The following is a 21135-nucleotide window of genomic DNA, read 5'->3' on the forward strand; positions in this document are numbered from 1 at the left end:
AGTATTCAAATGTAATGAAAAGCAAGGACCTACAACCTAGATAACTCTATCCAGCAAAGCTATCATTTAGAATGAAAGGGCAGATGAAGTGCTTCCCAGACAAGGTAAAGCTAAAAGAGTTCATCATCACCAAGCCATTATTATATGAAATGTGAAAGGGACTTACTTAAGAAAAAGAGGATCAAAACTATGAACATTAAAATGACAACAAACTCACAACTATCAACAACTGAATCAAAAAAATAAAAACAAAATCCAACAAGGCAAACCAGAATGGGAACAGGGTTGTAGGTGTGGGATCATTTGGAGGATTATCAGCTGGGAGGGGGTAAAGGGAGAAATGGGGAAATGGTTCAGGGATTAAGAAGCATAATTGGTTGGTAAAAATAGACAGGGGGAAGTTAAGAATAATATAGGAAAGGGCAAAGCCAAAGAACTTACATGCACAACCCTTGGACATGAACTAAGGTGGGTAGGATTGCTAGACAAAAGTGGGGTACTGGGCAGAGGGGAGCAAAGGGAAAAAAATTGGGACTACTGTAACAAATAATCAATAAAATATACTTAAAAAAAAAGACTGAGGATAATGATGGGACCTATCTCATTGGACTGGAATAATTAAATGAATTAACATGATAAGTGCCATGCCATCAACTGGAAAAGTGATTAGCTTTTTAGTTTTAAACATCTCTGAAGTTAGGGTGCATTTCACAATGGATGGTAACAGTTTAATTGGCAACTTTTCTCTTAGCATTACATAAAAATTTGTGCATCTTATAGCTAATGGCATTAGATTTAAGTTAATAATGAATATTCAAGCCCTGGCTGCTGTGGTTCAGTGGATTGAGCGTCAGCCTGCGAGCTGTGTCGCTGGTTCCATTCCCAGTCAGGGCACATGACTAGGTTGCACGTCAGATCCCCAGTTGGGGACGCAAGTGAGAGGCAACCACACAGTGATGTTTCTCTCCCTCTCTTTCTCCTTTCCCCTCTCTCTAAAAATAAATAAATAAACAAATAAATAAATTATTTTTAAAAAGTGAATATTCAGTAAAAGTAAAGAATTATTGCTTTTATTACTAATACCATTATTATAGTAACTGGTGTTTGGCAACTGTTGACTAAAGGCATGAATAATTTAATGATAAAAAGGGCAAAGATAGAAAGTATCTAATTAATATTATCTAATATTATGCACTAGGTAGAATCAATTAGCATAATATGCTGGTCATAAGTTTTAAAATATTTTTAAACTAAAAGATTTTAGTATTACTAAATAATTAATGAAATGCACAGGGAAAATACTTTGGAAATATGTTTCCAAATACTTTAGAAAAATAGCCAGTTTCTTCTAAACAAAAAGAGGCACTTCAAGTTTAGGGTGCTGTTCAAGTATTAGCATTAAAATATTTTATATACAATACTATCTGAACATATTTGCAAGAGTATTAAAATGTTTATTCTTTTATAATATTAGATTGTATTTTTATGACAACCTAATTAATAGTAACAGAAACTCAAGGTATAAAGAATCAAATGTATTAACCTAATGTTCTAACATCAATTTAGCAGAGAGAAAGGGATATGTACCCATGTGAAAAAAGGCTACTTAGATTTTACATTCACTTTAGTTAATAGAGTTGATGTACAAGAGAAAACAGATAAAGTAAATATGGAGATTACCGGTTTCTTTAAAAAAAATAAGCACTGTTTTTAGGTTAAATGACTTTAAAAATCTAGTTGGTGTCTAATTTAGTAAAAAACTATGGAAATTCATTATATTCAGATAACCAATATTTCAAGAACAAAGCACTCTAGAATATTACCAAAAAGAGTGCTAAGTGGTTATTAATAAGTTAAACTACTGACTGCTTGTGCCAAAAATCAAGTTAAAAGGATACAGAAGTCAATTTGAAGTTCTCACCAGCCAAACCTGAAACAATGTTAGCATTAAAGTAATGACAGTAACCTATTTTAAACCATTGAGTAAAGTAGGAAATTCCCAGTCCATTTTAATAAATGGAAAGGTGGATGAGGAATGCAGTTTCAAAGTACCTCCCTACAAAAAGTTATTAATGACAAAAAGAGTAACTTCGCAGTGAAAAAGTCTCTCAGAAACCACTCCAACCAAATGACCCAAGTCAATGTCATTAGAACCTTCAAGCTGACTGCTGCGTCCTTTTAATTCCTGTGCTTTTTGGCACAGTAAGCCATGAGTAGTTTAAGTTAACAAATCAAATTAATGTTACTTCCAGATAGTCAGAATACAAATGATTTCTTTTCTAGTATGCATTCTTCTATACTTTACAAACCCTCTACAATGAATAAAATAAAGGGGAGAATCAGTCTTAAGCCCATGCTATATGCCTGGAACATTTCCTTCACCAATGCCTCCCAATGTTTCTTAACATTAATTCCAGAATGAATTCACTTCTCAACTCCTCCATGAAAGTACTTTCTTATCACTTCAGATTACAATGATTCTTATTACAGACAACAATTAACTAAACTGGCAGTTCCCAGCCATTTTGGTCTCAGGATTCTTTTGCTGACTACCTCAAAGAACTTCAGAAACTGACTTCTAAATTTTTTAATTTATTTGAAAACAGTACACCCATTTCATGTTAACATATATTTTATGAAAAATAACTATCTTCCAAAAACTTAATGAGGACACTAGCACTGTTTTACATTTTTGCAAATATATGTCTGGCTTAATTAAGAGAAGGCAGCTAGATTCTCATATCTGCTTCATGCATATATATCAACCTTGATTCTTCTTTGATACTGCACCAAAATTCAACAAGGGGTAGTTTTTTAAAAAGTTAGTTGCAATGAGGAATCTGACCATATCAATGACCTTTGCGTACTCTATTACATAAAAGTTCCTCAATCCAGGTGAGCTCTCCCTCTCCGGGGCACGCCCACACCATTCCCTTCCCCTCCCCACCTTCTTCACCCCAGGCATGTTACCTTTGCCTCTCTCTCTCCTAAGCGCCAAGGGCCCATCTGTTGCCTCTGCAACTCATTTCCTGAGCCCACACAGCCCAGCTGGCTCACTTCTACTACCTCTGTAATTTTCTAAATAAACTTTCACCTATAATTTGAAAAAAAAAAAAAAAATCCATTGGTTCACAGTAAACTTTGAATGGATCTTTCACCCATGCATGGTTTTGGAGTATCGTTCACTAGTCTTTTGGAAAATATCGATTCACTGAATTATGCTAATCTTCTAAATGCTGACATATTTCATTATACATTTTTTAAAAAATCTCATCCGTGCCCTGCCTGGTGTGGCTCAGTGGATTGAGCACCGGCCTGTGAACCAAAGGGTCACCGGCTCAATTCCCAGTCAGGGCACATGCCTGGGCTGCAGGCCAGGTCCCCAGTTGGGGGTGCACAAGAGGCAACCACAGGTCTATATTTCTCCCCCTTTCTTTCTCCCTCCCTTCCCCTCTCTCTAAAAATAAATTCAAAAAACATTTTTAAAAAATCTCATTTGTTAACATCTGATCTCAAAGAGAGAATTTTTGAGAAATGGAAAGCTATCAAGCTCATAGTGGAGGATGCAAGTTTTCAAAATTCTAATTTTTGCTCAAAAGCTCAAACTTATTAATTGGCATTATCTTCACAGAAGGCAGCTAGATTACTTTTCCTCTAATGAGAGATACACTTTATTAATTTTCTAGAACATATCTGCTGAATATTCAAGTATGAACAACCAGTTTGTCACTTTTTTTTTTTTTAAGTAAAATCAGTGTTCTGTGGGGAGAAAAAGGTTAATTCAGCTCACAACTCAAATGATTGCACAAGCGCTTTTTCTCAAGACAACCGTCATCACACGTTGGAATGCACAAAAGTGTGTTATGTGTACTTCCAATTATGTCATACAGAATATTAGAAATTGTGCCCTGACCAGTGTGGCTCAGTCATCACACAAAGCGTAAGGTTGCCGGTTGATTCCCAGTCAGGGCTCATGCCTGGGTTGCGGGTTCATCCCAGAACAGAGCATGCACAAGAGGCAAGCGATGGCCGTTCCTCTCCCTCCCTTCCGCTCTCTCTGAAAATAAATGAATAAGATCTTTTCTAAAAAATATTGTGTGTACTCAACAGTTGAACTTTAATAAAATTAATAATTTTTACTAACACAGCAAATATACTCTTAAGTGAAATTGCCTGTTTTTCAAACTGAATGGTGGTGAAGAATACAATGGCTACTGGTATTACTTGTTACTACTGCTTTCATTCTCAGTAAAGACACAGCAGTTTTTACCCACTACTGCTTTTGCAACATTGGTGCCAATGTCAACAAACTGAAAAAGGTAAATAATATTTTATGAAAAATAGTTTTAATCTTGCTGAACCATGAAAGGGTCCCAGGGCCTCCCAGGAGTCCACAGATCAAATTTTGAAAACCACTGTCTTAAATAATCAATGATGATAAAAATCAGTAGTAGTTACTTCTGGGGATGTTGGAGTGAAACAAAGGAATCTTTTATTATTCTAGAAATGTTCTATGTCTTGATCTAAGTGGTGGCTGCTACGTGTGTGTGTGTGTGTGTGTGTGTGCGCGCGCGCGCGCGCGCACGTGTGTGTATAAAATTAAGCTGTACCACTTAAGGTTAGTGCCACTAACTACATATATGCTATACCTAATTTTTTAATGACTTTAGTGTTAAGTTTTATGATTTTTGTCTTCTGGTATATTCAACTAAACTGAAGAAGGCTTTTTCTTTCCCTAAAGAGAGAGGGGTTGGGAGAGAGAAAGAGGTGAAAAACATCAATCATCCATCGATTGATAGGCTGCTTCTCACAGGGATCTGTCTGCAACCCAGGCATGTGCCCTGACTGAAATCGAACTGGTGACCTTTTGGTTTGCAAGCTGGCCTTCAGTCCACTGAACCACACCAGCCAGGGCCTAAGAATGCTTTTTGAAGCCAAGAATTGAGGGGAACATCTATCCCGCACTACCTGTTTCCACCTAATGAAGGAAAATTCCGCTCTGGTACCCAAGAAGGGAAAAGAATGGAAGGAACACTTTTAACTCTTCTTTCTCCCTCACACACATCTTCCAATGGGAGAAGTGACTTAAGAGACAGAGCTGTCTGTCCACCTGTGACCCAGCCCTTCACAGTCCTCTTAATTTGCAGTGGCCCACTTTTAGAAGGAACATAACTTCTGCTCACCTATACAGAAAGTTTGCCAAGGCAAGCTCTACCCGTGTAAGAAAAAGACCTCCAGTTTTAGCGATAAGTTCAATTTGGAGAGAGCATTACGGAGTTCAAAATCAGCTCTATTAGTATTTTCACTTCCATCTTTCTGATGATGGCATTTTATTTTTAAGTTGGTTCCAAACTTGCAAAGGGAAAGTAAAGCAGTATTATTAGCCTCCTCAAATTCCAACAGCAAGGGCTTTGTAATATACATCTTTTTTGTGTGTGTGTGATCTTTTAATTTGGGGGAAAGAAGTTAGGAAAAATATATGGTAGAGATTTGGTATCCTGAAATAAATTTCCCCAGTTAATAAATATTACTACTAAAATTTAAAGTCTGCCTATTTCCCATATGAATTTTACTTGAAATTAATTTAAACCTAACAAGCATGCAAACATTATTACTTACCATCTTTTATCTATTTTATAAGTTTATAAAATTAAATAGCCAGTACTAAACAAAACATTGAAAAGGTGGTCAAGATATTAATAATTAACAGAAGCTCAATATTGTGCTTAGAACTTTATATATTTCATTTGAAAACCCCACAACCATGGTAAGTATTACTACCTCCAAAAAAAAAAGGGTAAGGTCACATACCAAGAAAGGGGCCTGGGATTTGAGCATGAGCAGAACGATTTCAGACCCCACACTTCTCACCGCTAACCGTGCTGCAGCTTCTATGAGGCAGGCCATTCATCTAACAACTTTCTTTCAGTTTTACAGGTAAGTTATTCATCTTGATCCTTATTCCCATATTCTGCTGTTTGTTTGTAAAGCTTGAAAATAAATTACACAAGGATAAGACCCACAAATTACTTGTTAGATTCATATGGTGGAAGCCTGGAGTGTAACTAAGGGATTAATTAAGAGTAAACCATTCCTCCCCAAGGAATTATTTGGTATTAGCGCTTCTCTCATGAAATGATTTAAATTCCTTTTCTTTTCAATTATCATCACATCATTCATAGAGGCATGCTTGCCATTCGTTGCTGTTCTCTCAACAAGCAGCTTAAATGATGCCTTGCTTTATAAATAACCATTCTGCATGCATACACAAATTTAGTTATGAAGTTTGTTAATTATTAAATGTGGAAGAGAAACGAGATGCGCAGATTTTGCATGCTGTCCTAAAACAATGTGCTCGTAATTCCTCAGCTGTGTCTGCCTGCCTCCCTTGCCACCAGTTCACATTTCCACTTCTTTGAGAAAACCTCTGAAAATTCCCAACTCACTTTACTTATAGCTTCGCTATTTACTTCTAAGCTTTCATTCTATATTAACTCTTCCTGTCTTATACTGTGCTTCATAATTACTTTGTTATCGGTTAATTTCTTATAGGGCAGGAAAAATAAAGGTAACATTCTCTTTTGTATCTTTAATTAGGTTTAAAGGAAGGAAACATCTATTCAGTTTTACCTCCCAAATGTTTTATATACCAATAAACATTCAATAAACAGTTTTAGTTATGCTCCAACCCCCACTATCATTTACATCTTTGCATACATGATATATGTGTGTTTATGTGTGTGTGATGTTTATAAACCAATGACAAATTTGACAATGTGCACCAGCCACAAAAAAAAAAAACAGCCTTCAAAATTAAATAATGTCTGATATTGGCAAAGACAGTTTAGTGAAAATAAAACATATCTTAATATTTAAATATATAATCCTATCTCAACTCAAAATGGAATTATTTAGTAAACTAAAAAACAAAGGAAGTCCCTTCTTCATTTCTAAATTCATTTGTTCATTCAACATTTACAGTGTGCCTTGGAAACAGTATATATAATTTATGTAAGGGCATAAAAAGTGTGTAAGTACAAGAATTAGTATATACAAAAGACCATTTCTTAACATGGGTCCCGTCTTTTAAGGGGAAAAAAACTTGTGAAATTTATATTTGCATATATAAGAAAAAGATTAAACACATCAATAGCACAGAAGCACAAGATGATATTCAAACTGTATACTGACACACAAGCAGCATTTACCAACTAACCACCACATGCATGCTCTCTTCAATGATAAATGATTTTTTATATTTATCTTGTCATAATTTCAATAATTTTTCTATAACAATATTTAATCTTTCTAAAGTTATTTACAATTTAAGAGACATCTGTATATGTATATACAGACATATATATCACCATTGCTGAAAATAAGTACATTTGCATTTGTTTTATTAAGTAGGAAAGTACTATTAAATATACAATAAATGTTTACATTGCTAAGTTATCAGTAGGAATAAGTGAGTCAGTTGGAAAAGTTTTCAGTGACAAGTGAGGAAGTGATCCCTGAAAATAGAATGAGGGAACAGGAGCTGAAGAGAAAGAATAGATATCCTGCCAGTGAACAAGTTTCAGGTTGCAACTGCAGAATGCTACTTTAGTGACATTTTAAGACTCAAATTGATCCATCAATTTTCTCCTTGAACAACCAAGTAAAGTTTAGGACCCAGAGGCAGCCAGTATCCCAGGGCAATCTTTACCCTCAAACTGATCACCTGTTGCCCCGGCCGCTGTGGCTCATTTGGTTGGAGCATCGTCCCATATGCCAAAAGGTTGTGGGTTCGATCCCTGGTCAGGCGGATATGGGAGGCAACCTATTGATGTTTCTCCCTCTCCCTTCCTCTCTCTCTCTCTAATCAATAAACATATCCTAGGGTGAGGATTAAAAAAAGAAAAAAAAACTTATTACCTGCCAAATCAATCTGTGGCAGGATGCGCAGATTGTGCCAGTACTTTGCCTTGATTCCAAGGGTGAAAGGAAAGATTAGGAGATAAAATTAATATTTGAATAGTTGGCGATTTCATTTCAATTCTTTGTCCACTAAACCCTAAAATCTTATAAAAAGATTTTCTTTATTTCTTTTTAGAGAGAGGGGAAGAGAAAGAGAGAGAAACATCATTGTGTGAAAGAAACGTCAATTAGTTGCCTCTTGCACACGCCCTCTGGGGACCTGGGCCACAACACAGGCATGTGCCCTGACCAGGAATCAAACTGGCAACCTTTCAGTTTGCAGGCCTGCATTTAATCCATTAAGCCACACTGGCCAGGGATAGACCACTGTTTAAAAAGCCTGTTGTGAACTTCTGGCCAAGATGGAGGCGTAAGTAGACATGCTGTGTCTCCCTCCACAACTAAGAATGAATACAGCTATCTCAAAACTAGAGACAGTCAGAAGTTCCAGAAAATTGAGCTGCACAAAATCCAACAAGCAAAGATATAAAAAAGAAATACTCATCCAGACAGGTATGAGGGGGGGAGAGGACGTGGTATGGAGGTGGCTGCAGCGACAGGCAGGCAGAAAGTGTAGTCACACATTAAAAAAGTAGGGAGGGACACCTGGGGAGCGCTCCCAGCACCAGACCAGACCAGACCGCACAGCTCCCAGTTCCAGTGCTGGGGAAAATAGAGCCTCATTGCTTCTGACTGTGCAAACTAGTGGGGGTTGGGGCAAAGGAAGAAACTGCTGGTCTCTCAGCAGAGTCCACTTGTTTAAGGGGCCCCTATGGTCCTAGAACGTCTGCAGACCCACTCACTCTAGGAACGACGGCCAGGGCAACAGCTAGAGAGGCGCCAGTCCCATAGGGAAGTAAGAGAAGTGCCTGGAAAAGGGGGGAGTGTTGAGCAAGTGGCATTGTTCCCTCTCAAATCTTCCCCCACATACAGTCCCATAATGTGGTGAAATGGATCACCTGTACTGATGAAAACATAAGGCTCCACCCTTTACAACGTAACAGGTGAGACAGCTCTACCTAAGACAGAGAGGCAAACACAGGAGCATGTCAAGTTGAGGAGACAGAGAAGTATGTCCTAGAAGATGGAACAGATCAAGGTTCTAGTGGGAAAACTAAGTGATGAGGAGATAGTTAACCTAACACAGAGTTCAAAACACTGATGATAAAGATGCTCACAGACTTGACAGATATGCTTGAGTACGGCAAAGGCAGAAGGGAAGAAGTGAAGGCTATGCTAAATGAATCGAAGGAAAATCCACACAAAACCAATGGTGAAGGGAAGGAAGCTCGGATTCAAATCAATGATTTGGAACATAAAAAAGAAATAAACAGTAAACCAGTACAGAAAGAGGAAACAAGAACTGAAAAAACAAGGAGAGGCTCAGCAACCTCTGGTACAACTTAAACTTGCCAACATCCAAATCATAGGGGTGCCAGAAGGAGAAGAGGAAGAGCAAGAAATTGATAGCTTATGTGAAAAAAATAATGAAGGAAAACTTCCCAAATTTGGTGAAGGAAATAGACATACAAGTGCAGGAAGCACAGAGAGTCCCAAACAAGCTAGACTCAAAGAGGACCACACCAAGACACATCATAATTAAAATGCCCAAGGTTCAAGATAAAGAGAGACTTTTAAAAGCAGCAAGAGAAAAGCAGAGAGTTACCTACAAAAGGGTGCCTATAAAACTACCAGCTGATCTCTCAAAAGAAACTTTGCAGGCTAGAAGGGACTGGCAAGAAGTATTCAAAGTAATGAAAAGCAAGGACCTACAACCAAGATTACTCTATCCAGCAAAGCTATCATTTAGAATGAAAGGGCAGATGAAGTGCTTTCCAACAAAGTAAAGCTAAAGGAGTTCGTCATCACCAAGCCCTTATTATATGAAATGTTAAAGGAACTTATTTAAGAAAAAGAGGATCAAAACTATGAACATTAAAATGACAACAAACTCACAACTATCAACAACAGAACCTAAGAAAAAAAACAAAAAAAACTAACCAAACCACCAGAACGGGAACAGAATCATAGGTATGGGGATCATTTGGAGGGTTATCAGCTGGGAGGGGGAAGGGGGAGAAATGGGGAAATGGTGCAGGGATTAAGAAGTATAATTGGCTGGTACTAAATGGACAGGGGGAAGTTAAGAATAATATAGGAAAGGGTGAAGCCAAAGAACTTACATGCACAACCCATGGACATAAACTAAGGGAAGTGGGATTGCTGGAGGGAAGGGGGGTACCAGATGGAGGGGAGCAAAGGGAAAAGAAATTGGGACTACTGTAACAACATAATCAATAAAATATACTTTAAAAAAAGTTGGGGAAAAAAAGCCTGTTGCTTAGCCCTGGCCAGTGTGGCTCAGTTGGCTGGAAGTCATCTGGCAAAGCAAACGCTGGTTTGATTTCTGTTCAGGGCAAATGCCTCGGTTTTAGGTTCGGTCCCGGTGGTTGGGGCATGTTCGAGAGACAACTGATCGATGTTTCTCTCCTTCACTTTCTCCCTCCCTCTCTCTCGCTCCAAAAATAAATAAATAAAATCTTTAAATAAATAAAAAAATAAAAAGCCTGTTGCTTAATTCAATAGGCCCACAGAGATAGTTTAGGGAATATTAAAGTAAGTTATTTCTCTGCTATCCTGTCTCTACCTGAAATATATGTATATACCGTATAATTCCAAACACAGGGCAATATGTACTTTTTAAAAAAGATTTCATTTGTTTATTTTCAGAGAGAAGAAGGGAGGGAGAAAGAGAGGGAGAGAAACATCGATGCGCAAGAGAAAACCTGAGTTGTCTCTCTCTCATACACCCCCAACCAGGGACCCAGCCCACAACGCAGGAATGTGCCTGGACCAGCAATCAAACAGAAGGCCCTCTGGTTCACAGGCCAGCGCTCAATCCACCGAGCCACACCAGCGAGGGCAAGACTATATGTACTTAAAGGATATACTTCAAAATGTTAACAGAGATTATATCTGGTAAAGTTTAAGAACTATTTTTTTCCTCATTTTCCCATTTTCCAAATTTATACAATGCACATGAGTTACTTATACAATTGGGAATATGTTAATAAAATCCATAATTTTGTAGAGAAAGTAAGAAAATTACCTTTAAGAGTATTGCTTGCTCCCCATTTAATCTTTGGTCCTATTGGTGTTTCATCAATACACTGTAGTTATAAATGTGTTTTTGGTCAAATAAATTTAAGAAACACATGGAAAATATCTAGCATGCAGTAGATACTTAGCAGACAATAAGCTATTATTTTAAGTATATGTTAGTATCTGTACTAGAGGCTAGAGACAAAAGAATTAATAAAATCTAAAACCTGGCCTTGAGGAATTCACAGTCTAGTAATGGGAGCAGATGTATTAATATATCCTAATACAATATAAGTATTTTCCACCTTCAAGGACAATCAATGTTTAAAAAAGCAAAATGTTCACTAAAACTTTGGAAACATACAAATAGTGATCTCAAGCTTCTCAGTCAACTCAAAATTCTATTGCAAAACGCAAAGTGTGGATGCCCTGTATCCATGCTTATATTTTCAACTTTACCATTTTCAAAGTGCTTTCTATACACCTAATCCTTCTAAAAACCCAAAGAGAAGCAAGGCGAACACTGTCCATTTATAGATAAGAAAAACTCAGGCTTATCCCCAAGGCCAACTAGTGATAGGTCCAGTGTCTGACTCAGGTGAAAAGGCTTTTATAGCAGACATAATATAGAACAGTACATATTAAGAGTTTCAAGTTACAGCAATTCGGGCGTATATACTTTAAACACATATAGCAACCAATGTTTTAACCTCAGAAATAGTCATACACCCGGTTTACATGAAATATCCGTTATTTGTAGTTAGAGAAATTAGAGCATCAGCCCAAACATTAGTGATATGCACAAAAAAACTAGTGATTGCTGTTATCATTGCCCAGGGGCAGGGGTGGCCGGGAGGGCAGGAAGCAAGCAAGGAGGTGACTCCTTCCTAGTCTATTATTTTTCAGAAACATAGTATCTTGAGTTACAAAAATTTTTTTAAAATAAATATCTCCTCTATTACGCTGGATTCAACTGTATTATTTGGTGTACATACTCCACAGAAGTGTATTAAGCACTAACACATAGAAACTTACTACAGTGCTTTAGCCCGTCATATGAATAGAGTAAAACAGATTTTGAGTCTGCAGATATTTAACAATATTATTTCTTCTGAAATAAAATTTAGATCGTCCATAATGACAGTTTAGATAGCTTTTTAGAGCATCCAGTTTTGTTTTGGTTTTTGGCTTTTAATAAGTACTTTTCATTTTAAAAGTCATAAATACAACTGCAGTGTGTACGGCCTATCTCCAGAGGAGTTGCATCACCACTGAAAATTGCTTCTACAGTCCCTGGCTTGGTAGCTCAGTTGGTTAGAGCTACCAAGGTTGCGGGTTCAAACCCCGGTCAGGGCACATACAAGAATCAACGAATGAATGCCTAAATAAGTGGAACAACAAATCGATGTTTCTATCTCTCTTCCTTCCTTTCTCTCTCTAAAATCAGTAAGAACAAAATAAAAAAAGAAAATTGTTTCTACAGCAACAACTTAAACACTAACAGTTGGCTTAGGGCTTTAATGGTTGAAGGCACATTAGCAGTCCTATGTACACCTTATAGTTTAACTGTGACTATTAAAATACAGATAAACCAAAATGAGAAGTAACTTTTGATGCTTTTCATGAGTGGGAGACTAGCATAACCATTGAAGTCGCTCTTTAGTACTATGTGTGTAATGAATAAAATTGTATAGAAGAATGCTAATATATTTCAGTAACATTTTAAAAGGTGCTATGGTACTAAATCAGGTTTTAGACTATAAATTTAGAAATTTACCATTTCAAGTAAATATTAGGCTGCAAATTCCAAGCAATTTTAACCCAGTTTAACATTCATCTCTAAAGTAAACATTGATTGATAAAATCCATAAAATGTTCACATTTTAGCTAACATCATGCTTGAAATGAAATAGACACTACTCAATGAAGAGGCAAAGATTCGGCCTGCTACCTGGGAAATTAAGAGGGTGGGCTATCTAGTCTCCTTTTGGCAAGGCATCTTTCCAAAAGAAACTCCTTTGTTTTCTTTAAACAATAGTGTCCTGTCATACACTCAACCATCTTTTTGTCTTTTGGAAATCCACGTGTCATTGCCAGGGTGCAGGGTAGGGCTTTAAAAATAAAACAGGTGCTACGTTTGCAGCCTTGGGAACCTGGGTCGTTCCAGTTTCTGTCCCAGTCGAGCCCAAGCTCTAATTGTGACCTTGGAAAGTGTACCCATCTCCGGGGCCTCGGTTCTTCCCTCTCGTATTATCTTGCTGAGAGTGGGGGTACGGGGAGTGGGGAGACTGGCCACCAGGGACTGCAGACACCTGGGCTGAAGCACGCTCCAGGTTCATGCAGTTGCTCCGTCCTGAAAACCTGTGGCCCAGGATGCCCACACAAGCCCACCAATGGCTCACAGGGAGCAGCCTGGCTGTCCCCGGTTACCCGGGCCGGATACCGCCCCGCCCCCTCGCTGCCGCCTCTCCCCACCTGGTGCCTCGCTGCGCGATCATTCTCCCGTCCGCCAAGAAACTGTCCATCCACCCTTCATTTCTCACCCTGGTCCTTCCTCCGTCTGAGAATCCCCGACACCGCTGCACTCAGACCCTCACCTTGGCTTTGTCCCAAGATCCCTTTCCTTCCCAGAGGAGACCCCCCCCCTTCACATCGCCTTCACCCCGGTGGAGCCCCCTATTCACACATTCCCATTCCTCCTCCTATTCTCACGTTATTTCCACCCGCCAGGCTTCTGCGGAGCTCCACAGCGGGGGAAGAAGCCTCCCCCGCCTCCGCCATCGGGTTCTGAGGACCCCCTCTCACCTCCGCGGTGAGAGATGTGTTTACTGAGGAATCGCTGCTTCTTTCTCTGGTGCAGCAAGGTCGGGTATTTGAGCAACAAGAACGAGGTCACCAAGTACCCTCCCAGGGTGGAGAGAAGGTAAAAAGCCGCAGTGGACGACATCTCAGTCACGCTGTTGGAAGTCTCCCACCGCTGGGGCCTCTGAACTCCTGGCCGGCGGTCGCAGCGACGGCGCCGGCTGCTGCCAGTCAGCTCGCCCCCAGGCGGTGCCCGCGGCGCGGTGCACTTGTCCGCGCCCGCCCACCACGCAGGCGCAGCCGGACCCTGGCGGCCCAGCAACAAAGGGGCTCCAGCACGCAGGCGCGCTCCGGCGGCTGCATAGGAGCCTGCGGAGGACCCGTAACGAACCCTTGTCACCCAGCTTTGCGGTCAGAGCCGCGGCGCTTCGGAGGAGCTCCAACCTGAGGCGCAAGCCTGGAAACCTGCCAGCGCCTTCTCCATCGCTGGGGCACAGAAGACGGTTCAAGGACAGCCCCACTGAACGACGTGGTGATCTGTATGATAAAAACCTTTCCCTTTTCTTCCACCAAGAAAAGGTAGCCCAGCCCCTCCACGATACCCTCTGACTCTGAGCTTCAGTTACTCCAAGAGGGTAGGACCGGGAAAGGGGAAACGCGGGAAGGAGGCCCCACTGAGTTCGGCTCCAGCATGGAACCCAAGATAGCCGTCTCCGGTGGCTTTCGGTGCGGGGCACTTCGCGAGGGGCAGAGACCCTCCGGTCCGCACCACGTGCGTGGGAAGTTCAAGTGCGGCGCGCGGAGGTGCCCCGCGCTCCCTGCCCCCGACCCGTGCTCCCGTGCTCCCCCTAACAGCTGCCCAGCAGCCACCGGCTCCATCTTTGGCACGTGGGTGGTGCAACTGACGTCACTACGTTGAAGGCGCCGTTAACGGTTTCCCAAGCCCTTGAAGGAGAAGAAAGAACGAGAGGGTGGCTGAAGGTATGTATCCAGAGTGGGGCCCTAGCAATGTGATGCGCCTTTTCCTTCCTCCTGCCTGTGCGGGCAAGGCTTTCGGGCCTCCTCACTGGACCATTCGCCCACCACCGCCCTCCGCTCGCCTCCTGGAAGGGGTGGGGCCAGGCAACCTTTGGAGCCCCCTTTGCAGGCCCCTGCTGCCACCACGGCCCACGATGGAAGCCACGGAGGAGGGGGGCCTCTGCTCGAATTTTGTGAGTTTATTTGAGCCAAACTGACAAGTGCCAGGAAGTAAAACCTCACCGAGTTGAGAAAATGCTCTGGACAAGAGCAGTTTTACACCTCATTTTATATATCGCAACCCAAAGAGGTGAAAATGGGCTAGATGAAATCCGTTGGTGATATGTTAGGGAGGTGAGAGGAAGCAGAGCTGGGAAACCTCTGGGACTGGATAAAAAGAAAAAGGATAGACACATCTTTTACATTGGGGGGGGGTTGTAAGAACGGAGTCTCTCAGAAGACTATAAAGACGCAGCGAGCAGGAAAATAGAAGTTTATTGGGAGAATCAGCAAGCGGGGGGGAGAGAGCCCTGCCACGGGTGGTCAGGACTACGCCTTTCTAGGGGAGAATGGGTTTCTTTTACAGGGGCAGAGTATAGAGGAGGATTTTGTGTGTGTGTGTGTGTGTGTGTGTGTGTGTGTGTGTGTGAGCCTTGTTAGCGGTCTGGCCTTCTGGCAGCTGCGTGTGCGACAGGCTGATCAAAGCAGAATGTGGTTTAGTTTATTTTCAGCCTGAAAACACCCTGTTATCTCCCAGGCAGCTGCCGGTGGGGGAGGGGGCCATGGGATTTGGGGATGTGTGTGTGTGTGGGGGGGTACAGGATACTAACAGTCAACAATTAACATGGTAACAATAGCAAGAAGGGGGTTTGTGGCCTCCACAGGTGCAGTACCTGTGCTTTGAGGGGTCTGGAAAAAGGACATTTGACATCCAATGCAAAAAGACAACAGACAGGCTGTTAAGGTGAAGATTGACCTTTGTTAGGGAAAAATACCGACCTAGGACATCGCTACCCGCCATGAAATGATTTTATGACAGAAAGTTTTAATTTTTGACCATCCTACATCGTTACTTTTGGTCTCTGAGTTTGTAAGGCTGCCATGCAGGCCTCCCCTGAGCTTGTCTGGTTTTGCACGTGGCCCCTTTTCTTCCACGTGGCATGCAGCTCCCCACCCCCAGACGCTAGGCTGCTCTTCACGCCCCTAGCCCTGTGGTTTCAAAGTTGTGTGGAGGAAATGGGTCCATTTGGGTTAGTGGGGAGCCTTATCTGATCCTGTGTTCGTTTTTATTCTTGAGTGCTGATGGGCTGGGCCACAGTTGCTGGTGAATGGCTGATGGAAAAGCAGAGCAGAAAACCAAACAGAACCAGAACAAATGTGGTAATCCATCCCATTCGAAGTCATTTTGGTAGAATCCAAAATAAAAGTGTCCCTGGTCGGGTGGCCCAGCTGGTTAGAGCATCCTCCCATACTCCAAAAGGTTGCAGGTTGGATCCCTGCTCAGGGCACATACCTACGTTTAGGTTCTATCCCCAGTAGGGTGAATACAGGAAGCAAGCAATCTCTCTTTCTCTCTATGCTCTCTCTAAAATCAATAAAAAATATCCTCAGGTGAGGAATTAAAAAAAAATACCTTTCTTTAAATAACAAAATAAAAGTAAGAGATTGTAGGAACATGCGTCTTACTAATTTGATCCCTTTGCTTTGCTTGAGAAACGCAGCTTCCTGTCACCTGTTGCAGGAGGTGGACAGTGGATCATGCAGACACACTTGCTGATGACGAACTTCGGGAGCAACTTCCAATTCACACAGCAAACGTCTAGGATTAAGTGTTTTCCTTTTAAGGAGAAAAAAATTTAAATGGGTAAGTAAGATACTCACACGACATTACTGTAGGGCTGCCAACTTGTTAATACAAACTCAAAATCAACTAGTTTTGGTTAAGCTAGAGGTATTTGGCCAAATAAGGCTTTTATTTATTTTTATTGTTAAAATTCAAAGTTATTTTAGCCTATAAGGTGTATGTAGCATAAGAAACATCCAAACCCATAGAGAATTTTTGTGAATTTATTTGAGCCAAACTGATGACAGTTGCTGGGAAGCAAAACCTCAATGAGTTGAGAAAATGCTCTGGAAAATGTCAATTTTGCACCTTATTTTATACATTACAATTAAAAGAGGTGGTATAAGGGGGTGACATGAAATCCACTGGCGATAAATTAGGGAGGTGGGAGAAAGCAAAATGGGGAAACCTCCAGGATTAAATAAAAAATAAAATGATAGAAACACACTTTTACACAAATGGGTACAGGGTAGTTAACAGTCAACAATTAATAATTGTGGTTCAAATGGTTGGACCTCTTCCCACAAAGTGAAAGGAACGGTTGCCAGTTTGATTCCCAGTCAGGGCGCATGCCTGGGTTGCGGGTTCAGGCATACGGGTTTGGGTGTGTGAGAGGCAACCAATTGGTTTTCTCCCTCACATTGATGTTTCTCTCCCTTTCTCCCTCCCTTCCCCTCTGTCTAAAAATAAAATCTTTCTTTTTAAAGGGACTTAGTATTGATACTAAAGATTTCAGACACCTGATTCTATCAAGAGAGCCAATATGAGAGCTATATGAGGCCAATTTTACAGTGACCGGTCGACCTTTGGACCTGGATCTAACTGTTCAGCCAGAGGCTACCGTGGAGGCTGACCGTCCGACACCCCTGCAGCAGGCCACAGCTCCTCCGAGACACCCCGAGACGACATTCCCACATCCAGAGACTCTTCAGCCCCAGCAGCCAATCTCATCGGAGGTAACAGGCCAACATTCGGACCTGGACCTCACCGTAAAGCTAGAAGCTACTGTGGAGGCTGACCGTCCGACACCCCTGCAGCAGGCCACCTTATTCAGTTCGGGTTAGATGCAGGTGTTCAGGGTGTGTCTGGAGCTGGACTGAAGTTCCTGCAGATGTCTGGGTCTCATTGCGTTGCCCCAGACCCCCTCACCCCCACTCCAGATCGCTCACTGTGCCCTGGGTTCCCTAGGTCACTCACTGTGCCCCAGCCCCTCTGGGTCACTCCTTGTGCCCCAGCTTTCCTGGTCATTGTGCCTCCCGGACCTCTGTCGGCATGTCCGGGCTGCACCTCTGGGCCCCATGGATCATTTTTAAATTGCAGCCCCAGCAGCCAGTCTCATCTGAGGGGGAACTATTTCAATTTCCTGTCTAAAAGGGGGAAATAATGAATAGTTTCATTGTTCCTTTCTAGAGTAAAAGCTTTGGCCTTCTTCTCTCCCCAGGGAGGAGGAAAGCTCCTCCTCTGCGCCCTTGGCCTCAGTTGCAGTAGAAAGTGAAACTGATACTCCTGCCGAGTGTACCCAGTTACCAATAAATTGTTTTTCCCTTACCAATAAATTGTTTTTTCCTACTGAAATGTGTACATTCGTAACCACCTCTAGCCTTGAGGGAAGGAATTAAAATGTGAATAGGTAAATATATACATATATATACCCAATAGCACGAGCTATAAGCAAGAAAAGCAAGGCTGAAGCAGGACTCCTGGGGTAGCCAGCACTTCCTCAAGCAGCAGTGTGGTCAAACAAGGGTGAAGAGGGGCTCCTCTCCCCCGTGTCCCCCAGTACAGTCAGTCCTCGAGAACTGGAAGACACATCATCCTCCAGGGTTGTGGGTTATTATGTCAAATAACAATTTATCCTGGTGCTTTGTCCCCTGGCTCACCAAGCGCCTGTTATGTACAACATACTTGACCCCCATTGTGGCCCTCCATCATCAGTTCTTTGGGGTTGTCAGAATATTTGAAGCCCCAGTGGGAGGTAGTTGTCCCTCTGCAGGGAAAAAGGACCGCTTGGTCCTTAGCGATTCTGGGAAAAGTGCTCCCTCTTCTGCAGTCACTCTCAAGACTAATAAAGTTTGTCAGGGCAGCCTTGCTCTGAGAAATCACCGGGAGACTACTGTGGGATCAGGCAATGGGTTTATTGAGGAAAAGGGGGGGAAGGAAGGAGGAGGGGAGAGGCAGCTCCCAGACCAACGGAAGGGACTGTAGGAGCAAGGGGAATGGGGAATGTGGGGAATGGGGACTCCCAGTCCTCCTCGTGGGCCCGTAGGAGTCCCACCTGCACTTCTGCAGGCACCTTTTTTATACTTCTCAACCACAATTTTTGGTGAGGGTGTGTTTGCTTATCAACGTATTCAGTAGATCATTTACATCTGATTGTTAAACACACACACACACACACACACACACACACACACACACAGGTTAGTTAACATATTGGACTAGGTCCATGACTATTTCCCTTGGGAATGATTTCAGTTCATCTACATATCCTTTGGGAACTGCTAAATCCATCAGCATATCCTTTGGAAACGGGTAAGTCCAGGGCCAAGTTGATTAGCATATGCCAAAAGTCCAGGTGTGCATTCTAGCTGCCTCCATGTTCTGACAAAGTTTACATAAATAAAGGCTGGAAATATACTTAAAAAAATAATAAAGGCTGGTACGAGAGGCAGGGGAGGGCTGCTTGGTGGCTAAGGGGTGCACTCATGACATGGCTGCCAACTGTAACACGGCTACCAGTTGTGATATAGCTGCCAATTGTTTGGCTCCCGCTCAGCGCATGGTGCCGTCACCCCGCTTGCCTGCGTCGCTCGCTGTACCCCAGACCTCTGCCTGTCATGCCCGGGCTGCACCTCTGGACCCCAGGGCTTCTCTTCACATGGCAGCTGTTGTGGCTGCTGGTCCAGGCAGCTCAGGCCCTGGAGTTGACCCTGGACCCTGTCCTGCTGACCTCTGTCCTCCCAGGGTGACCAAGCAGATCAGCAAAAACCCCAACCTGAGCCTTTAAATACCTTTGAAAAGGTTGAATCACCCTCACTCCAACAGGAAGCCTCAGTTCTGCCTCCAGAGGCCCCTGTGGAAGTAAGCGGAACCTTTGTAAACCATCAGCTGAATCTGTTTTCCAATCCATGAGGAAGCCTCAGCTCAGCCTCCAGAGCCCCTTAATGAGGCAGGATCTTCTTTAACCTAGCAGGACACCACAGCTCCACATCCAGAGCAACCTGGAGAAGTTAAATAAACCTACAAACCAGCAGGAGGCTCCAGTACACCGTGAGCAATCAGAAGCCTCTGAGGAGGGAGAACCATCTTCAATCCAGGAGGAGGCTTCAGCCCACTATCGGGGCTGAAAAGGAAAAGAAGGGGTGAAACTGCTTTCCTTCTGCACAGCCCACCCCTGTTTCTGAGTTACGGCCCAGTGAAGATTCAGCTCCATTTCAGGCTTTTCTGGCCTCTGAGCAGCAATCATTTCTTCGGTGTGCTGAACCGGTGCGAGGAAGCTATGAGCCAAGCAGCCGGTAGCTGTCAGCCCTCCCAGCAGCTCCCCCTTGTGGCCTTTGGCAGTTAAAGGCTGATTAGAAACTTGCCCCGTGCTGTCTCCCTCCTCCTTAACGTCTCCTTCAACCATCCTGATCACCTTGCTCTCTCTCAGAAAGCTCCTGCTAGTTAATGCCCCGACTGCCACAGCCATTCTAAACTCTTGTCCCTCAGCCTGGGAGATTCTGTTCCTTTATCCTCTCGTTATTCCATGTGAAAGCTCTTGTCACACCCTACCAGTATGGCTCAGTTGGCTGGGCATCATACTACAAAGCAAAAGGTAGCCGGTTTGATTCCTGGTCAGGGCACAGGTCTGGGTTGCAGTGGTTTGGCCCCTGCTTGCGGCGCCTCCGAGAGGCAACCAATCAATGTTCCTCTCACATTGATGTTTCTCTTCTCTGTGTTGGAGACAAGGTCATAGTGACTCCCAAACCAGTGGCAAAGTCATTGGTAGCGAAGGGCAGATGTGATTAAAGGATCTCTGAGAAGGGAGTAGATAGCATTAGCATATTCACAAATCACAATAGGGGCATTTAGATGAACGCGTTAGATTGTACCTCCGGAGTATCCGGTCATGGAGAAACGGGGGAGGAGAGGGGAGGGGACACTAGTTGCGTTAGGGCGGGGAAGCTAAGACTATAAAACCAGGTTCCTTTGTCTATTTGGCGAGCACATTCTCCTGGCTATGAGGGTGTGCCCGGCTCTGCAGACTCGTGAATAAAGGCCTCGCTTTACTGCTCAAGTCCTGTGTCCCGGTTTTTATTGTGAGCGTTTCTCACATCTGTCTCCCTCCTTTCCCCTCTTTAAAAATAAAATATTTTATCTAAAAAAAGTAGTTCTTGCCTTTCCAGTTAAACGGGAATAATAACCCATCACAC

At 42.5% G+C, this 21135-nt stretch overlaps 1 protein-coding gene across 2 annotated transcripts in view; it reads right to left on the reverse strand.

Moving 5' to 3' along the window:
• The window catches only part of GDPD1 (glycerophosphodiester phosphodiesterase domain containing 1), a 40294-nt gene extending 26180 nt beyond the window's left edge, over window positions 1-14114 (reverse strand). For both annotated transcript variants that reach the window (XM_090290848.1, XM_090290849.1), the window contains exon 1: window positions 13867-14114. In XM_090290848.1, coding sequence (XP_090146974.1) covers window positions 13867-14008 — 142 coding nt within the window. In that variant the 5' untranslated portion in view covers window positions 14009-14114. The remainder of the gene's footprint in view (window positions 1-13866) is intronic.
• Between the last annotated feature and the right edge of the window lie 7021 nt (window positions 14115-21135).

This window comes from Furipterus horrens, unplaced genomic scaffold, assembly GCF_987537825.1.
Source record: "Furipterus horrens unplaced genomic scaffold, mFurHor1.1.pri manual_scaffold_11, whole genome shotgun sequence".
Classification (NCBI taxonomy): domain Eukaryota; kingdom Metazoa; phylum Chordata; class Mammalia; order Chiroptera; family Furipteridae; genus Furipterus; species Furipterus horrens.